This window comes from Carcharhinus amblyrhynchos, chromosome 25, assembly GCF_965287045.1.
Source record: "Carcharhinus amblyrhynchos chromosome 25, sCarAmb.v2.hapA, whole genome shotgun sequence".
NCBI lineage: Eukaryota > Metazoa > Chordata > Chondrichthyes > Carcharhiniformes > Carcharhinidae > Carcharhinus > Carcharhinus amblyrhynchos.
Window position 1 is genome coordinate 31,208,903 of NC_137348.1, and position 19,640 is coordinate 31,228,542.

General features: G+C 43.0%; 1 protein-coding gene across 5 annotated transcripts in view; it reads right to left on the reverse strand.

Moving 5' to 3' along the window:
• Positions 1-16,819: 16,819 nt before the first annotated feature.
• Positions 16,820-19,640, reverse strand: part of astn2 (astrotactin 2) — a 1,598,826-nt gene continuing 1,596,005 nt past the window's right edge. For all 5 annotated transcript variants that reach the window (XM_080212454.1, XM_080212453.1, XM_080212456.1 and 2 more), the window contains one exon: positions 16,820-19,038. In XM_080212454.1, the coding sequence (XP_080068580.1) occupies positions 18,801-19,038 (238 nt within the window). In that variant the 3' untranslated portion in view covers positions 16,820-18,800. The remainder of the gene's footprint in view (positions 19,039-19,640) is intronic.

The window sequence follows — 19,640 nt, forward strand, 5'->3', positions numbered from 1 at the left end:
AAATTACAAACTGCTCAGCTTACAGTTAAAAAAAATCAAAGAATAACAGCGCTTTGGAAGTATTTTATATTCCTTGTTATCAGTTGTAGACAATACGGAGTCTAAGTCGCTAACTTTCAGGTGCCGTCACTCGAAGTCATCAATATTTTCCAATATTTCTTCACATCCTGTAATCAGCATAACAATGGCAAAGTGTATCAAAAGATTCTTGTAGAGGGTGATTTGGAAGAAATAGTATTTGTTTCATCTGTTGTACGCAGTCACTAGTCCTGACAGTCCAAAATTTAGCTGCTCTTTTCCAGCATCAGTTTAGATGCAACAACCCATTGTCAGGACAAGTGAACGTAAGTTCTCACTGAAACTCAAGGAGCTGCTCTAGTACAACTAGTGGTTAGAACAAGTGTTAACCGTTTTGCCATGGATCAAAGTCGACCATTGGCACTGTACTTCAATACCATTACGGTGTGCAGAAAGCACTGGTAAATTTGTGGAATCCACTCCACTAACTCATACTCACAATGCACTGTGTTGGGCACTTACCACAGACATTTTTTTTGTTTTTTTTCCGCTGCATATATTATGTTGGTGCTCTGACTTTACACAACAACATCTGTCTGGTGTACTGTATATTTGTTTCTCTGGTAATAATTATTTCTTATGGATAAATAATGTCTCCTCCCTGTTATGTATTGGTTAGAAATAAACACTGGCTAAATGAAGGAAAGCGAAGGTGTGGCGTACTCCTTTCTCAAGACTTCAGTATTGCATTTTGCAATTAGTGTCTGCCTCATGGTCACACATCTGTTATTATTGCTTTAAAGTAGTAGGTCCATGACACTAAACAACTGTTTCTATCAAAGTAGACATGCCAATTTAAAGGTGAGCAGGTTGTACGGTCTCCATTTGATTTGATCAAGACTTATTACACCCATCAAAGCCTATTCAGAAACAAAAAGCAAAGCCACACTTCCAAAATACACTGAAGGGAACAGGAAACCTGTGCAAAGAAGAGCCTACTTATCTATATAATTATAAGTCTCGTGTCTCACATATATTAGTTGCTGCGTGCCTGCAGAGGCCTGAGGTGCAACCTCAAGGAACTTTACGATACCAAAGTGCCATACAAGACAACCCATTGCAATTCCATTGACCCGGTCGATATCAAGATGAAAGAAGGAAGCAAAAATAAAAAGAAAGGCATCATATTTCCACAAGCATTTTCCTCCAAAGCTACTATTGTATCACCAAAGCAGCATATGGTTAAATTAATCTCTTCATAGCATGTTTAATGCCATTAATTTTTCACTAAGGTGAAAATAGATAAATGGGACACAATCAAAGCATCAGACAATGCAAGTTCTGGATCAAATATATCGATAAACTTACCCTCAAAATCGATATTTAATGTTGAAGTTGGTTGTAAGTTTCCTCCACAGCATTTTTTCACTTTAATCTTGAGCTAGGCCTAGACTATTTTAATTTTCAGCTTTAGAGCAAAAACATTTCACGTGAGAAGGATATCACAAGACATTGTTACTTTTTTCCCCTCTATTCCAATGGAATTCCAATATCCATAATGCATCAGGTCAACCAGTCACATGACAGCCAGGAAGTCACTGAGGATTGGGCAGCACGGTAGCACAGTGGTTAGCACTGCTGCTTCACAGCTCCAGGGACCTGGGTTCGATTCCAGGCTCGGGTCATTGTCTGTGTGGAGTTTGCACATTCTCCTCGTGCCTGCGTGGGTTTCCTCCAGGTACTACAGTTTCGTCCCACAGTCCAAAAATGTGTGGGTTAGGTTCATTGACCATGCTAAAAATTGCCCCTTAGTGTCCTGAGATGTGTAGGTTAGAGGGATTAGTGGGTAAAATATGTAGGGATATGGGTATAGGACCTGGATGGGATTGTGGTCGGTGCAGACTTGATGGGCCAAATGGCCTCTCTCTGTACTGTAGGGTTTCTATGATCTATGATCAGACTGTACCTGCTCCTGGGATGGAGTGATGCAGTTAATAGTAATTTGTGCTGGTTATTGCATCCTTACAGATTGATCCGTGTCCATAATTGGCACAGTGGTTAGCATGGCTGCCTCACAGCACTGGGTATCCACAGTTTGATTCCCGCTTGGGTCACTCTCTGTGCGAGGTCTGTGTGTTCTCCCTGTGTCTGGGTGGGTGCCCTCTGGATGCTGCAGCTTGCTCCCACAGTCTGAAAGTGGTGCATTGGCCGTGCTAAATTCTCCCTCAGTGTGTCCGAACAGGCGCTGGAGTGTGGCGACTAAGAGATTTTCACAGTAACTTCATCGTAGTGTTAGTGAAAGCCTACTTGTGAAGATGATAAATGAACAAACTTAATATACTTCAATAATACAAGTTGAAAACTGTTCGACTAGTTGTTCCTTTAGTTTGTGACGGATATGAGTCACAATACAACATGTGGACTCTTTATTGTAACTTGAACTAGAACATAGATGCACACCCATAAATACTGAAGCACCTTATACTCGTGTCTTACATTGTTAGTCTACACCCACAGTTCCAGAGTCCTATGATATGGAACATGACTTCCTTCAGTGTGTCTCCATTGACAGTCTTTCAAGGTGATCCCATTACATCCCTTTCTTTTCCAAAGATGAGTGCATTTCCCATTAATCAGATAACATATACATCTATATACATCTTCAATCTCAATCTGCATACCGGAGACATGGAAATCTATGAGATATCGGCGTCCTTATTTGGATTTTGCAACCTGCTCAGCATGTCTGATTTAACCATTTTGCTGCCCAGTTTATGTCAGTTTTCATAATCGTTGCCCTGAGAACCTTCAGAAAATGTCTTTGCGACTGTGGAGGAGCACTCACAGGTGGTTGGTGCCAAATGCTTTCCAATGGCTTGCGCTCAGTCCCCATGGCAAACTGCTTTCAAAAGAGGTAGGTGTGAAACCTGACTGCCAAAACATCAGGCTTTCAGACTCAAGCTCAGTGTTGCAATAGCGAGGGGAGGCGATGGCCCAGAGGTATTATCACTATACTATTAATCCAGAAACTCAGCTAATGTTCTGGGGACCTGGGTTCGAACCGCACCACAGCAGATCATGGAATTTGAATGAAATTTTTAAAAATCTGGAATTAAGAATCTACTGATGACCATGAAACCGTGGTCAATTGGCAGAAGAACCCATCTGGTTCCTTATTGTCCTTTAGGGAAGGAAATCTGCTGTCCTTATTTGGTCTGGCCTACGTGTGACCACAGAGCAATGTAGTTGACTCTCAATTGCCAGAGTTGCTGTGTATTTAATAGAAGATTCTGTTGTCTCCATCTCATCAAACTTCACTTAAACTTTTTAAAGTTCATTTGTTAGTGTCACAAGTAGGCTCATAGTCACACTGCAATAAAGTTACTGTGAAAATCCCCAAGTCGTCACACTCCAGTGCCTGTTCAGATACTGTTCAGCATGGCCAATGCATCTAAACCAGCACATGTTTCAGACTGTGGGTGGAAGCTGGAGCATCCAGAGGAAACCAATGCAGACATGGGGAGAACGTGCAAATTCCGCACAGACTGTCACCCAAACCAGGAACTGGGACTGTGAGGCAGCAGTGCTAACCACTGTGCCACTGTGCCCCAGCTCTTAAATATACACACCATGCTTCCTTCGTGTGTCGTTGATAACAGTTACGTCTTTCCTTATGTGCAATGTGGCATTTTCCTTGAAGTCGCCAACTGAGCCAAACCCTGACTGGATAGAACAATTGCAGATCTCTCGCTGACTTAATGCATTCCGTGCTGCAACCTTCCACACTTTTGCTGCAGTGCTGATGTCATCATTACTCGGCTATTAATCTAAACACCTTTCAAGCATTCCAGTTTAATGAGACAAACAAGGACAGGAGCCGACTCTTAATCAATCCAACAATTTCTCTTGTTGTTTAACACTTTCAGTACCAAGTCAAATTTAAACAGTTGCAACTCATTAACTCTTTTCCTGCTCTATAACTCTTAACTTCACCTCGTCGTTACTGAACTTTAACTCTTAACTGAACTTTAACATTAGCTATTTAACTGAAAATTGATACTACCAAGTTTAGGGTGGCACAGTAGTGCGGTGGTTAGCGCTGCTGCTTCACAGCTCCAGGGTCCTGGGTTCGATTCCTGGCTCGGGTCACTGCCTGTGTGGAGTTTGCATATTCTCCTCATGTCTGTGTGGGTTTCCTCCCACAGTCCAAAGATATGTGGGTTAGGGTGATTGGCTGTGCAAAAGAAATTGTCTCTTATTGTCCAGGGATGAGTAGGTTAGAGGGATTGGTGGGTATAATATGTAGGGATATGGGGGTAGGGCCTGGGTGGGATTGTGTTTGGTGCAGACTCAATGGGTCTCTTTCTGCACTGTAGGGTTCTATGATTCTGTAAGTTTTGGGGAAGAATTTGCCAAATTCTTCCCGGTGTAGCATCTATCTTCATAGTCTTCCCTGAGGAAAATTTCTTCAGGGCACTTTTCTTACGCTGGTTACTCTCTATAGAGTTGTCATTGGCAAATAAAGGACTGCAATGTCTTTTATCTACAAATACTTTGATTTGATTTGATTTATTATTGTCACATGTATTCTCAGTGCAGCATGAAAACAAAAGCGATTCATTTGCACGTCAGCTAACTTCTGCCAGGCAAAATAAGCATAAAAAAGGCAGGTTACAACATTCCAGCTGTATTAAAAAATATATTGTTTCAGTCACGTGATTTTTGGGAGCATTAAATAAACGGAGGAGTGGAATTAGCAACCAATCAATAGCTTCCTTTTTGGGAGTGCCTCCATTTTAAGTTAAGCTTAAATATCCTTAAAGAATTGTTTCTTCTAAACCAGTTCAATGTGTTTGGGATTGAAAAAAAATTTGAAAGGAAACATAAGTGATGGAAATATGTCCAAGAAAGCAATTCCAAACCTGCAATTATGCGTTTTACATCAGGGACTGTGATTTAAATTCTGCACACTGAAGTTGTATTTTTCTTTATTTATGATTTCTGCTGAGGGATTCAAGGCACAGTGGGTTCTTGGATCTGGGGTCAAATCCTGCCCCAGGGTGATTGGATGAAAGCCTTTTCCTTAAACCGTGGCTTCGAGAGTCGAAAGTGAGATGAGTTTGTGCCGTGCCAACCCTGCTCCCAGTGGGTGCGAGTCTGAAGCCTGGAACTGCCCATAATTCAGCGCCGCTTGACACAAAGTTGGCAGTCTCACTGAACAGCTACAAGGATTGCTGGTGTAGGAAATGGAAATGTCACACTGCGGGTGATGGAAGCCATTCTGCGGAGGTAGGGGTTCAGACTTGTTTCATCTGACGAGGGGCGTATTGAACTGCATTGTGCGTCAGCCCCATACTGGACTCGGGCTGGGAGCATTTGTCAGTGGAAAAGCAATCCATTCTCAATCACCAACCCTTCAGTTTAATCAGCAGGCATGGAAAGGTCCATGTCATTTTCCCACCGTGGCGAATTACTGTAACAATTAAACACTTCACTTGGCGCTGTGGAACAGAGATTCCTGGAACAAAGCCGGAAAGAGAGCAAATGGACCTTTCTGAGATCAAAGAACAAATGCAATGAAATACCTGGGAGAGACCTTGCATTAACAATGAAGTGACTGAAGACTTGCTGTTTCCACACATTATAGGGCTCTTTAAGTTTATTGATTAGTGTGACCAGTAGGCTTACATTAACACTGCAGTAATGTTACTGTGAAAATCCCTTAGTCGCCACACTCTGGTGCCTGCTCGAGTACACTGAGGGAGAATTTAGCGTGGCCAATGTACCTAACCAGTACATCTTATGGACAGTGGGAGGAAACAGGAGAACCTGGAAGAAATCCACGCAGAACAAGCAGACTCCGCACAGATAGTAACTCAAGCTGGGAATCGAATCCTGGCGCTGTGAGCGGCAGTGCCAACCACTGTGCTACCATTACCACATTGGCATTATACAACATTTTCCTTCATGTGCTATTTTAGTTCATGGCAGCAAGATCTGGAGATCCCAAGCTTAATTGTATTGAGCTGGCAGATGGCCTGATGGGTTAATATTTGTATCAGCAACGCACATGAGGGGGGGGGGTTGGGGGGCAGGTGGGGGTGGGGGGGGGAGGAGGGGGGGTGGGGGGGAGCGTAAGATGACCTACGAGATTTTACCAACAAGAGCCAAATGAGGGTCTGCAGGTGGGGGGAGCCAGCCATTTAATGATGCCAGTGGTGGAAGCGGCAGTGGGGGTGGGGGTGGGGGTGGGGGTGGGGGGTTGGAGGACATGCCCGAGAGCCAGCAACTTCCTTGCAGCCACACCATTTTAAGAGAGACGTGCAGTTAGGCAGGTTGAAGATGGAGGCAAGAAGGAGGGAGTCAAAAACAAAATGACATCAGAATGGGGAACGATTGTTCCATTAATGGGGGAGTCAATGGCCTTGTGGCATTATTGCTAAACTATTAATCCAGAAGCTAATGTTTTGGGGACCTGGATTCGAATCCTGCCACGACAGCTGGTAGAATTTGAATTCAATTAAAAAAAATGCCTGGAATTAAGAATCTACTGATGACTATGAAACTATTGTCGATTGTCAGAAAAAAATTCATCTGATTTTCTCATGTCCTTACCTTGTCCGGCCTACACGTGACTCCAGGTCTGCAGCAATGCGGTTGACTCTCAACTGTCTTCCAAGAGAATGGACTGATCATATCTTAAGCTGATCTTGCTGTTCAGCCTATCTGCAACTTCAATACTATATTCTGCACCCTCTTCTTTCCTTCTCCACTATGTATTCTATGAACGGTATGCTTTGTCTATATAGCACGCATATTTTTCACTGTATACCACCAATACATGTGACAACAACAGATCAAATCAAAATACAGTTCAGCGCACCCGCCCCATTGCAGATTCACTCATATCGATGAGCTTTGTTGTGTATGTAGAACAAGTGGCACAATTTGGTGAGCCCTGCACAGATGCACAGGGGAGGTAACAGAGGCAATGATGGCTGTGGCAACTTCCAGTTGAGGGAGGCCCTAAGTTGCTCAGTTCCATACAGACTGTAAACCTCAGGTGTCATTAGCAAAGAGGCAGATACTTCAGCAGCAGCTGGGGGTAGCCCCCGCACACATATATGTGGCTCTGAACCTGCCAGGACCCTGTCAGACTCAGGCACCTGGAGGACGCAGCTAGAGCCATCTAATGCCATAGAGCAAGAAAAACAGCAGCCTACCTCCGCCTCAACTCCAGGAGGAGTATCTCAGAGGAGTTATCATAAGTGAGGCTGTAAATGCATGGAAACCATTTGGGGTTCCATCAAATTTTTTTTTTATTCAGACATGGAACATGTTTGTCACCGACCGACCAGAATTTATTGCCCATCACTAGTTGCCCGAGGGCAGCTGACAGTCAATCACATTGCTGTGGCTCTGGAGTCACATGTAGGCCAGACCAGGTAAGGATGGCAGATTTCCTTCCCTAAAGGACATCAGTGGTAATTTAACTGCAGAAGCCTTTAAAGTTTAATGGGAGTTAAAAATCTTTTGCATTCAATGCATAATGACTTTTGTGTGTTTAATTTTACGCAATAATTGACAGCGATCTGATATAGAATCAAATAGTTGGATAGACTGTAACAATTCAGGCCTCATGAGTGTCAGAAGACCTTGAAAAATAATGCTGATAGGGAGAGAGAGATTCTAAGGGTTGATTATGACAGATTAGCAAAGCCACCTTTGGGAGATACTTTCCTGGTTGGCTGGCTTCTTGCATCTGTCCACATGTGAAGCATCTGTTGATCAGAGACTTGTGAATCTCGCTGCTGTGTATATCATTGACCTGTGAGCTGTTCCCTTATCCACTGTCACCTGTTGAGGCAGCTCATGTCCATCCTCTAAGAACACTCAGTGTCTTCCTCGAGCTCCATGGCTCTTTTCCTCGGGAGCAGCAGGTTGTACAAGGCCCAGAGACGCCAGTGATAAGGGGCATCCTTGAGGGTTTGTATTGCAGGGCTCTGTCAGACCTATCGAGGTACCTAACTCTAAAGGCCAATGGCTTGCTTGATGGTATCTCATGTAGTCACATGGCAGCAGTTGTATGTGCCCTCTGCCTGTGTACTGGACATGATGTGGAGATGCTGGCGTTGGGCTGGGATAACAGTAAGAAGTCTCACAACACCAGGTTAACGTCCAACAGGTTTATTTGGTAGCAAAATCCACTAGCTTTCTGAGCGCTCACTGCTTCATTGTCAGATCAGTCTCATCAGGGGCCAAGATTTTAATGAATACACCTTGTCTCCCACTACCCAGCCACAAAGACATTGATTAGTCTAAAGAACTCTGGCAATTGGAAATATCTAAGGATGTAGGAATCTTGGTAGCTTCCTGAAAACATTGCACATATCTTAAAAATATCTGTGATCACAGACAACTGGAATGTTGGGGGAGTGGAGCCCCCTCCTGTTCACAAAGCTGCTTGCCTGCTCTGAATGAGCCTTGATGGCTACATGAGTGCAGTAATGGCCCTGTGCTTCTGGGGAAACCGGCCATGACCCCGATGCTGACTATCTTCCCAGCCTGACTGGACTGATCTGTTGGAAACTTTGGGCCATAACTTCAAGCCCCTGTGTGTTGTAATGGAGGACACCACAAGCCCACAGGGACTCTTTCACCCCTTCCCAGCCAGGCCCAATCTTCATCCCCCTAACCCCCCACAAGGCCCGATCCTACTTGACTCTCCATTCAAGATCCGACCTGCCCAAACACCTAATTCTGAGCTCCAGCCCAACTCAACTCCCCCCCTCCTGAGGCCTGACCTGACCCTCCCAACCCCAAAGGTCCAACCATATACCCTCGGGGCCCAAGCCCCTACCCAAGGCCCAACCAGACTGCCCTACACCCAAGGCACAGTCTAACCCCCACCACCATCGTCTCCCCCCCTCCCCCAACCACCCCCAACCATGCCCTCCCACAAGGGTCAACCCAATCTCCCCAGCTTCGAACTGAACCACCTCCCAGGTACGACCCACCCTAACCTCACGCCGTCCTTCCCCAGGTCCAATCCAACTCAGCTTGTGCCCGTTCACCAGGACTGCCCAGATTCCGACCCTGACCCCCCCCGCCCCAACTCCCTCACCTCCCCAATCATGACCTAGCTCAACCTGGCCCAACCTGATCAGCCACTGACTAAAAGATGAAACATGCAATAGACTGGAATGAAGAGATTGAGTGCCAATACTACCTTTGAGCCAAAAACCATTGGGTATCTGCCAGTTTCAACTGGCATTAACTTCCGAAAGCATACCTTGCAACTTGTTATTGACTCATCCATGGGACATGAACACCACTGGCTGGCCAGCATTTATTGCCTGTCCCTGGTTGCCCTTGAGAGCAGTTGAGAGTCAACCACATTGCAGTGGCTCTGGAGCCACATTCAGGCCAGGTCAGGTGAGGACAGCAGATTTCCTTCCCTAAAACACATTAGTGAGCCAGATGGGTCCCCAGAACATTAGCTGAGTTTCTGGATGCATCGTCTAGTGATAATTCCATGACACCATGGTTTCCCCTGCACAATCATCTTGCTTGGTAGACAATAATGCTCAGACATCTCAATGAAGCTGAGCACAAATCCTTTGCACTAGGTCAAGCCTTCTGCGACAGTAGGGCTGCCAACATGCCCGATGTTTCACCCTCACCTCCATTCAATAGCTTCCTCAAGCCACTGGGCACTGCATAGTTGCTCAGAATGGCTGCATCCCAATCCTTGTGCAGCTTTCCTCTTTGTCAATGGAATGGTGGATTGGCCATGCTACATTGAACCTAGTGTCAGGGGGATTAGCAGGGTAAATATGTGCAGTTTGAAGTTTGAAAGCATTGGCAACATAACCAGATGAAGCCTTGACTACAGTGAGCTTCTCAAGAACCTATCCTAGGGTGACACGGTGACACTGCTGCCTCACAGCGCCAGGGATCCAGGTTCAATTCCAGCCTCAGGTCACTGACTGTCTGCAGTTATCACGTTCTCCCCACGCCTGCATAGATTTCCTCCGGGTGCTCCAGTTTCCTCCCACAGTCCAAAGACGTGCAGGTTAGGTGGATTGGCCATGCTACATTGAACCAAGTGTCAGGGGGATGAGCAGGGTAAATATGTGCGGTTTGAAGTTTGAAAGAACCTGTGTGTTTTATGATTTAATTGAATACAGACAGCAGCAATGGTTACATGGGCAGACATCTCCCATTACTGATCCTGATGAGCATTGACAGTGCAAAATGCCCAGTCTAATCTATCATTGGTTGCCATGTGCTAAACTCACATAGTCTGATGCTTGTTCATGAGCCATAGTTCAACTGGTGATGGCTCAGGACAGGATTTTCCGTACGCACTTGCCCTGAAACTGGAAAATCCCACCTGAGGTCAACAGACCCTTTTATACAGAACATAGAACATTACACTGCAGTACAGGCCCTTCGGCCCTCGATGTTGTGCTGACCTGTGAAACCAACCTAAAGCCCATCTAACCTACACTATTCCAATATCATCCATATGTTTATCCAATGACCATTTAAATACCCTTAATGTTGGTGAGTCCATTACTGTTGCAGGCAGGGCATTCCACGCCCTTAATACTCTCTGAGTAAAAAATCTACTTCTGAAGGTTCTGGGAACCAACGGTCCTTTTTCTATCACCCCTCAATTTAAAGCTATGTCCCCTCGTGCTAGCCATCTCCATTAGAGGAAAAAGGCTCTCACTGTCCACCCTATCTAATCCTCTGATCATCTTATATGTCTCTATTACGTCACCTCTTAACCTTCTTCTCTCTAACGAAAACAGTCTCAAGTCCCTCAGCCTTTCCTCATAAGACCTTCCCAGCATAACAGGCAACATCCTGGTAAATCTCCTCTGCACCCTTTCCAATGCTTCCACATCCTTCCCATAATGTGGCGACCAGAACTGTACGCAATACTCCAAGTGCGGCAGCACCAGAATTTTGTACAGCTGCAACACGACCTCATGGCTCCTAAACTCAATCCCTCTACCAATAAAAGCTAACATATCGTACGCCTTCTTATGGTCCGCTCCTTGCCCATTCTGATTCCCATGGTGGGTGGAATAGAAAAATTCAGCCCCGAATTTGTGCTTAACCTCTGTTGACAAAGGGGTGTTTACCAGGTTGAGACTGAATCTTTATGTCCAGACATTTAAAATTCACATATATCTTTTAAGGGCATTTGTAGTGAATCTTTGTATACCTAGTACAAATGTGGAGGTCTGGAGCCCTTAGCGCTTCAACTGTGCATGAGGCCAAGCTGAACAGTACCATAATTAACGACTTCATTTATACAGCACCTTTTGCATAGGCTTGCATTAAAGGGGCACCAAGGTATAAAAGAAATTCAAAGAAATTTGTTTTTTTTTATTCATTTGTAGGACATAAGTGTTGCTGGCTGGGCCAGCACGAGTCCCCATCCCTAAGAGTAGTTGAGATTCAGAAATTTGCTGTGGTTGTGGACTCACAGGTAGGCCAGATCAGATAAGGATGGCAGATCTCCTTCCCTATTGGACATTAGTGAACCGATAATCGACAATGGTCTTGTGGTCATCAGTAGATCTTTACTTCCAGAATTCTAAAAATCGAATTCAGATTAGACCATCTGCCATGGGGGGATTTGAACCCAGGTCCCCAGAACATTAGCTGAGATTTCTGGATTAAAGGACTAGCAATATACCACTAGGTCATCGCCTTCCCGAATTACCTAATCATGGAGAACAAAGGTACGGTGGCACAGTGGTTAGCACTACTGTGTCACAGCACCAGGGACCCCAGTTCAATTCCCGGCTTGGGTCATTGTCTGTGTGGGGTCAGAATGCTTCCCCCGTGTCTGCTTGAGTTTCCTTCTGTTTCTTTCCCACAATCTGAAAGACGTGCTGGTTAGGTGCATTGGCCCAAACATGTGCCAGAGTGTGGTGACTAGGGAATTTTCACAGGAACTTCATTGCAGTGTTAATATAAACCTACCTGTGACACTAATAAATAAACTTTTAGTTGAGAGAGGGAGAGATTTCCTGAGTGTTGGACCTCAACTGTTGATGACACAGCCACCAAAGCTGAGGCAAAAAAAGGAGCAGGAATCTAAAAAGAAACCAGAGTTGGAGGAATGAAGAGTTCTTTGGTAATTGTTGGGCTGGTGGAGGCCACAGAGCACAATAAGAGAGGGCCATGAATGGATTTGAACACAAGGGTGAGAATTTTAAATTCAAGTCACTGCAGGATCAGGAACAATGTAGTTTGGCACACCAAGTGTTGGGCGATTGGAACTTGATGTCAGGCAGTATAAGGAACAGGAGAGTTTTGGGTCGATGACAATTTCAGTGGACTGACCAGGAAAGCATTGGAATACATAAACCTTGAGCAGACAAAAGTATGCATGAGGCTTTCAACAGAAGTTTGGCTAAGGCTGGAGGCTGGTACATTCCAGGGCTACATGCTGTAGGATGCACTAAAGCTTGGGGCAGATGCCACAGAAGTGCAATGGGGAAAGTCACTATCTAAGACCTTTCACCCACTGAGGGGAGCAGAGCCTCCTCAGGCCGAAAAACTTCCTGGATACATATTACATGTATTTCAGTTGTACTGACGCACTTCGGAGTGCAACTTGTTCCATGTGGACAACCTTCACAATAATTTTGCAACATTTGTGAGATTCATTGTAAAATGTCTGAAATGGTCCCTTTACTGTACTGAATTACCTCAGAGTGTTACTTGAGGTATATAAGAACTCTGAATAATATTATTGCTTTTTATGTGGTAGCTATTTTGTAATGTTCTTGCAGATATTTTATAAATAAAGTGTATTTTTGGGAAAAAAAATGTTACCAGGCTAAGATCAAGCCCAAGGTAGCAATGCCTTATCTTGTCAGCTCAGATCTTGTTTATCTCTGTTGCAGGGACCACGAATTGGATTCGATCGGATTTTGAATTTGCTTTTTAGGAGCAAGAAAGGAATGGATTTGGGTTTGCCCTGTCCATTCTGAGCATTGGCTTTGTATCTTTATGGATGGCGTAAAAGTTACATAAAAACAGATAAGACATTACCACAGTGAAAAATGGCAGTCTTTGCGATGGAAAGGACATGAGGTCAAAAGTTCAGCTCAAGACCAGTTGAGGAGAGGAACTGGGGGAAGATGGCGCTGAAGAATTTCTAAAGAAGGCAAGGAGGGATAATGTACTACCAGTCAAAGAGGATACCATTTGAGATTTCGAAAAGGGTGGGAAGAGGAAGAAAGATATTAAACAATACCATTAAATACATTCAAAAAGGAGGTTTGATAATTCAATTAGATTAATGAGATGTTCTGCTTTTGTTTGTCTTTTCTATCTCAGCCTGTTCTGTCTAAAATTCAATCTGATTGAAAAATGTGCATTTCAATTGACTGCCAGGGAAGACAATCATTTAAAACAGATTACATTCCAGGGAGGTCATGGCAACCTTTGTACTTTCATAACTGTCAGATGTCAGTTGAGTATGACGCACGTGTGGTCTTTCAAGTCAGTAGCACAATTTGTTCTAAAATCCATCATGTGATTTTGGCCACCGACAGTACAAACCTTTGTCTGAAGTTAGCTTGACTTGCAGAAGACTCCTTGATCCAAGTACTTAACTTATTGACTCCTGCCAATCCACTTCCGTGACTTGTACACATATTTCCTTCAACATAGTTGGATATGCCTCAGTCATTCAAGCTCCAAACCTTGTAACCTCAAATGAACTGCAAATGTATTACAATGGCCCATATTTCTTTTGAAATGGAGTCACAATTAAATCTCATCGGATATGAAACGCAGGCTTGAAGAATTTGTTCTTACTAGCAGTGCTCTCAACACTACTGTTCCTTCACTCAACATTTTCTTAAGAGATTGTAATATCATAGCGTGCTATAGATGTGCATACCGTGCAAAATGTATTGTTCGATCAAAGAAATGGAAAATCATGTTTCCTTTTATTGGCCTTTTTTGCAGGTTAGGGAACCAACTTCTTGCCTTCCAAAAAAACCTTGTTGTTTCCATGAAATAATTTGTCTAATAAATCTCTCTTTTTAGATGTTGGTTCAGAAGTAGGAACACAGTACCTCACCTTTCATGTAGTTTTCCATTGGGGAAACCCTAACCATCTGCTAAACTCAGAAACGTTTGAGTTCTTGGCAACGTGACAACATGATTATATAACATCCCATTGAATAACTGTTTAAATAGTAAAGAGAAGATTAGATGGGGCAGTGAAGACAGGGTTTAGCATGCTGTGGCATTAGTGTTTTTACACAAAACAAATTAGACTTATTGAGAAAAACCTGAAAGAGGGGCACAGTCACAATTTTCATCATATGCTGGGTATTTCCATTTTTTAATGTTTTTTAACTGCTTCAATATAGTTTTTGAGGAAGGGGGCTGTATGCTTATTGCACCATTTATTAACAAACGTTAAAATGCATTTGTTACACTTCACAGAGCCATTAGACTCACTCAGTTAATGTGTGGTAGTTTAATGTTCAGAAACAGTCTTACTATAAAAAAACTTGCAAATGCCACTCCTGTTCTTAACAAGCATTTGTGCCTCAAGTATTCACCATATTAAATGCATTTAAAGTTCCTTAGTACATGACAGACTGCAAGCGCAAGTGTTTACCTCTATATATTCATCCTGGCTTGGGTCACTGTCTGTGTGGAGTTTGCATGTTCTCCCCATGTCTGCATGGGTTTCCTTTGGGTGCTCTGATTTCCTTCCACAGTCCAAAGATATGCGGGTTAGGTGGATTATCCATGCTTAATTGCCTCTCAAAGTCAGGATGACTAGCTAGTGTAAATACATGGGGTTATGGGAATAGGGCCCTGGGTGGGATTGTGGTTGGTGCAGACTCGATGGGCCAAATGGCCTCCTTCTGCACTGTAGGGTTTCTATGATCTCTATTTCTAAGCAATTGGTTATTAAATTTATTTACCCTTTATTGGAACTGGATGGTTTGTAACCAGGATTCCTGCATGTTGATGTGTTATGGGCAGGACGGTGGTATGGATGGCATGATGGTTAGCACTACTGCCTCACAGCGCTAGCGACCCAGGTTTGATTCCAGTCTCAGGTGACTGTCTGTGTGGAGTTTGCACATTCTCCCCGTGTCAGCGTGAGTTTCCTCTGGGTGCTTCAGTTTCCACCCACAATCCAAAGATGTGCAGCTTAGGTGAATTGGCCGTGCTAAATTGCACCTTAGTATCCTGGGATGTGCAGGTTGATGAATTAGCCATGCTGAAAATGCAGAGTTGCAGGGATTGGGCAGGGAGAGGGACTGGGTAAGACACTCTGTCGGAAAGTCAGTGCAGACTTGATGGGCAGAATGGCCTGCTTCTGCATTCTGGGGATTCAATGATTCTGTGATTTGATGGAAAGAAAGACAATTCTAGGTACTAGGCAAGTCAGACTGGCATTGTCTCTGCACCCCCCCAGTTTAAAACTGTACTCCTAACACAATCTCCGCAGAGAAAGGTAGCAAATCTCACTTGGGAAACTGATGTTGATGGCAACTCCTCTCCCCAAAGACAGCTGAAAACCCCTTTATGGCCATTGTAAATAGATGTGGGTCACCTGTTTACAGAGAATAGAGAAGTTAGGATTATCCTTAGCTGATCAGAGAAGTTTGTGGGGAGATTTAATGGACAGGCATTTCGTTTTAGAACAAACAGATATAAATTGTTTCAACCAACAGATCAGTATCCAGAGGAGTCAGACTTAGAATAAAAGGTACAAATGTCAGGGGTGAGAAGAGACTTTGCTTTTACTCAGTAAGTAGTTATTGTCAGGAATCATAGAATCCCTGCAGCGCAGAAGGCAGCTATTTGGCCCATTGAACCTACATCAACCACAATCCCACCCAGGCTCCACCCCTGTAACTCCACATATTTTCCCTACCAATCCCCCTGACACTAAGGGACAAAGTAGCATGGCCAGTCAACTTAACCTGCACGTTTTGGAGTGTGGAAGGAAACACATGCAGACATGGGGAGAACACGCAGACTCTGCACAGAGCGATCCCGAGGCCGGAATTGAACCCGGGTCCCTAGTGCGGTGAGGCAGCAGTCCTACCCACTGTGCTACCGAGCCACCAGGAATGGATTGCCTTGAAGAGTAATGCAAGCAGATTCAGTAGGAATTTCCAAAAGGGAATTGGGTAAAGAGAAAAAGCATCAGACCTATTGAGAATGAGTGGGGCGAATTGGAGTGTTCTTTTAAAGAGCTGGCACAGGTACAATAGATTGAATGGCCTTCTCTCTTGCATGATTCGATGATATGACAACTTGACTTAAGCTGCCGCCAAAGAGGTTGGTACTGGGTTGTGTTGTGCATTGTCTGGAGATTCATGCATGCATTTATTACTCTTTCTTCATTATCCTGGCCTGCTACTTTGTTAAGTCATTATTTTTTCAGATATCTAACTTCTTTCATCTCCTTGTGATACTCATACGTAAGTGCTCCTATCCTTCCATGTAATTTTCATTGCTCACCAGTTGTAGAATTAGCAGAGGTCTCACCTGGGATTGTGAAGCATTAACCAAAATAAAGTTCAACACTAGAACATAGCATAGTTTTTGCACCTGAGAATCTGCAGAACTCAGGAGGAAATGCAGACCAGAACAAAGCTTCAGCACACGTGATGACCCAATTGGGACCCATTGTTTGCTGGTGTGTAAAAAAAGCCCTCTTTTTTTTAAAATAATGGCACGCTGAACATTATGAAACAAATTTATTCGTGAAACTTAGCTCCTTATAAATTTGGCATGAGAATGCAGTCAGAAGAAAATAGAGAAAGGACAAGAATGATTTATGGTCACGGCACCACAATTTTATACAAATATCTCTCTTGAGTCCAGGTGTTTTTCACGACATGCCTGTAGTTTTTCTGAGGGAGTAACAATTCTGACAGAGGTATGGACTGGTTTGGCGTCTGCCCAATGAACAAAAAGCATCTGAACTCCAATGGACGATGGAAAAGTGGCTTTTGAGAATGAAAACAATGGTGTGAATTTATTAATAAGAAAGAGCACAAACTCACACCACCATGTGAAGACTGCACGTGCTCTTTTGAACTGTAAGAAATGTTATTATGTGCATGGGATGCATGAAACTCTTTATTTTTTTAATCAGACAATATATTTAGTACAGTGAAATCCGATCATATTGTTTCATGTCATAATCAATTATCATTGAGTATCAAAACCCATTTTCTATCCAGCTAGCTGCAGTTAATCCCATTTTAAGCCACACTAAAATGTTCCTAGGTTTAAAGCACCTCACCTAGCCACAATTAACCAGAATTTAATATGCATGTTCAAACTTCTTCACACTTAATCCAGTCTCAACAGCCGCAGTAAAATATCAGCATGTGAATCATCCTGGTCCCAAGTTCCTTGCACCACTCTACAAATTTTCTATACTTCGCCCTTTTGTCACTCATCTTAACTTCTCGTGGCAACATGATGCCGTGATTTTCTTTTGAAATCTGCCATCTGTTCTTCTGAGTCCTCTACCTTATCTTTTCTCCAAAGCAATTTCTGGTGTCTGGCTAGCAATTCCAACCAATTTTAATGGATGATTCCGAAGTATAAAATATATCTGCTCTAGCACATATGCCCTCTCCAAGAGAAAAAAATCCTTTTTACACTTGCTGCATTAAAACAAAAACTAACAAGGAAATCAATTGTTTTATTGATAATTAGTGAAACTGATGACACTGGTTTAACCAAATCAACTTGACTCTAGATTAGTTCACAGTCTTTCATAAACACTGTAAAGTGTATGGTTTAGTATTCATGGTTTCCGTATTTAAGTTTTAAAAAACACAGCCAACATTTATGATAACTATTATCGTGCAACGGAAACCCATTTCTCACTGTCATTTATGCTATTTATGACCAAAGTCTAGATTAAAGCAGTGTTATGAAACCTCAAGCAAGAGGCCACCATTTTACTTCTACCATCAGAGAAATTATTAAGTCAACGTTTATTTTAGGAACCCATTGCTTCCCATACCTGCACACAGACCCTGGGTTCTCAATACCGTTGATTGGTTAGGTTAGTGGGACTATGACTGTTGATTTCCTGTTGGTATAATTCACTAAAGACTAAATCCTCGATAAACAATGAAAACTAATCGATTTAGGCGTCTCCATCTTTTTTCTCAGTCACGAATCCTCATTTGACCCCAGAAGGTAAAATACTGTACATTTTTTAGTATATTGTGCATTTTAATATTTACAACAGTAAATTGTTAATCCGACTTTTTCATTAACATTGAATCATTAGTCAATTGGTTTGGATCAACTTTATAGAGCAACTGTTTAACATAGAATTCTCCTCTATTTTGTTAAAAAGATGTGCATTTTTTCTTATGTCAATTTATAAAAAGCAAACAAAAAAGCGCTACAACATTTTGTGATCATGTTTTGTGGATTTTTTTTGGTCAGTTCACTAATTTACATGCTGTCTTAACACTTTGTCTATTCACTTAACAGCGATTGTTAGTGTGAAGTACTGTTTTTTCCCAATCATGTAACCTCAGTTCTTTCATTCATTGAACAGTTGGACAAGCACCAAAGGCCTGAAGGCTTTTTTTTTCTTTAAAACGAGTAACGTCAGATGATGATCCCACCATCCCATGAGATGACGATTGTTTCCCTTTTTTTTGCCTCGCTTCTTTTAAAATTTCAAAAGTTGAGTACATAATTGAAGTCCAATGTGCCAAAATGTCTCACCACAGTTTAGTGTCTCCATAAATATTGCGTGGGACAGACATTAGTTTTTCATCACAAGTCACTTTTGCATCGTGTAAGGTGCTGTACCAGACCATCCCCATGGGTCTGGTTTCTTCCATTCGACAGATGAAATACAGGACTGAGTCTATGTGGCTCTGAATATAGGCACTGTGTAGTAATGATCCACAGCGTTCACTTACATTGTCCAGTCGTTTTAGAATCAAGTGAGCTTTTCTAAGAGGAAAAAAGTGAAAAGGGAAAGACAGAGAAAAAAACAAGATGAAATTCTGTTATTATTTTTAAATTGAGACATAAGGTTCAAATTTTCTCAACTGTTTCCCATTTAACACGTGTTTTGTAATTATCAGCATAGCACAACATAGATTTGGATGAAAGTTGGGTTTTAATCTGCTTATTTTTGGCACAACATCATGGGCCAAAGGGCTTGTTCCTGTGTTGTACTGTTCTATGTTCTATTCCAGGAGTCATGAATACAACTTCTCACTCACCTGAAGAAGGAGCGACATTCCAAAAGCTTGTGCTACCAAATAAACCTGTTGGATTTTAACCTGGTGTTGTGAGACCATAGAATCCTACAGTATAGAAGATGGCCATTCCCACCAGGCCCTATCCCCATAAATTTATCCTGCCAATCCCCCTAACACTAAGGAGAAATGTAGCATGACCAAATCCACCTAACCTGCACATCTTTGTACCATGGGGGGGAACCAGAGCACCTAGAGGAAACCCACTCAGAGACAGGGAGAATGTGCAAACTCCACACAAACAGTGACCCAAGCTGGGAATCGAACCCAGGTCCCCTGGCGCTGTGAGGC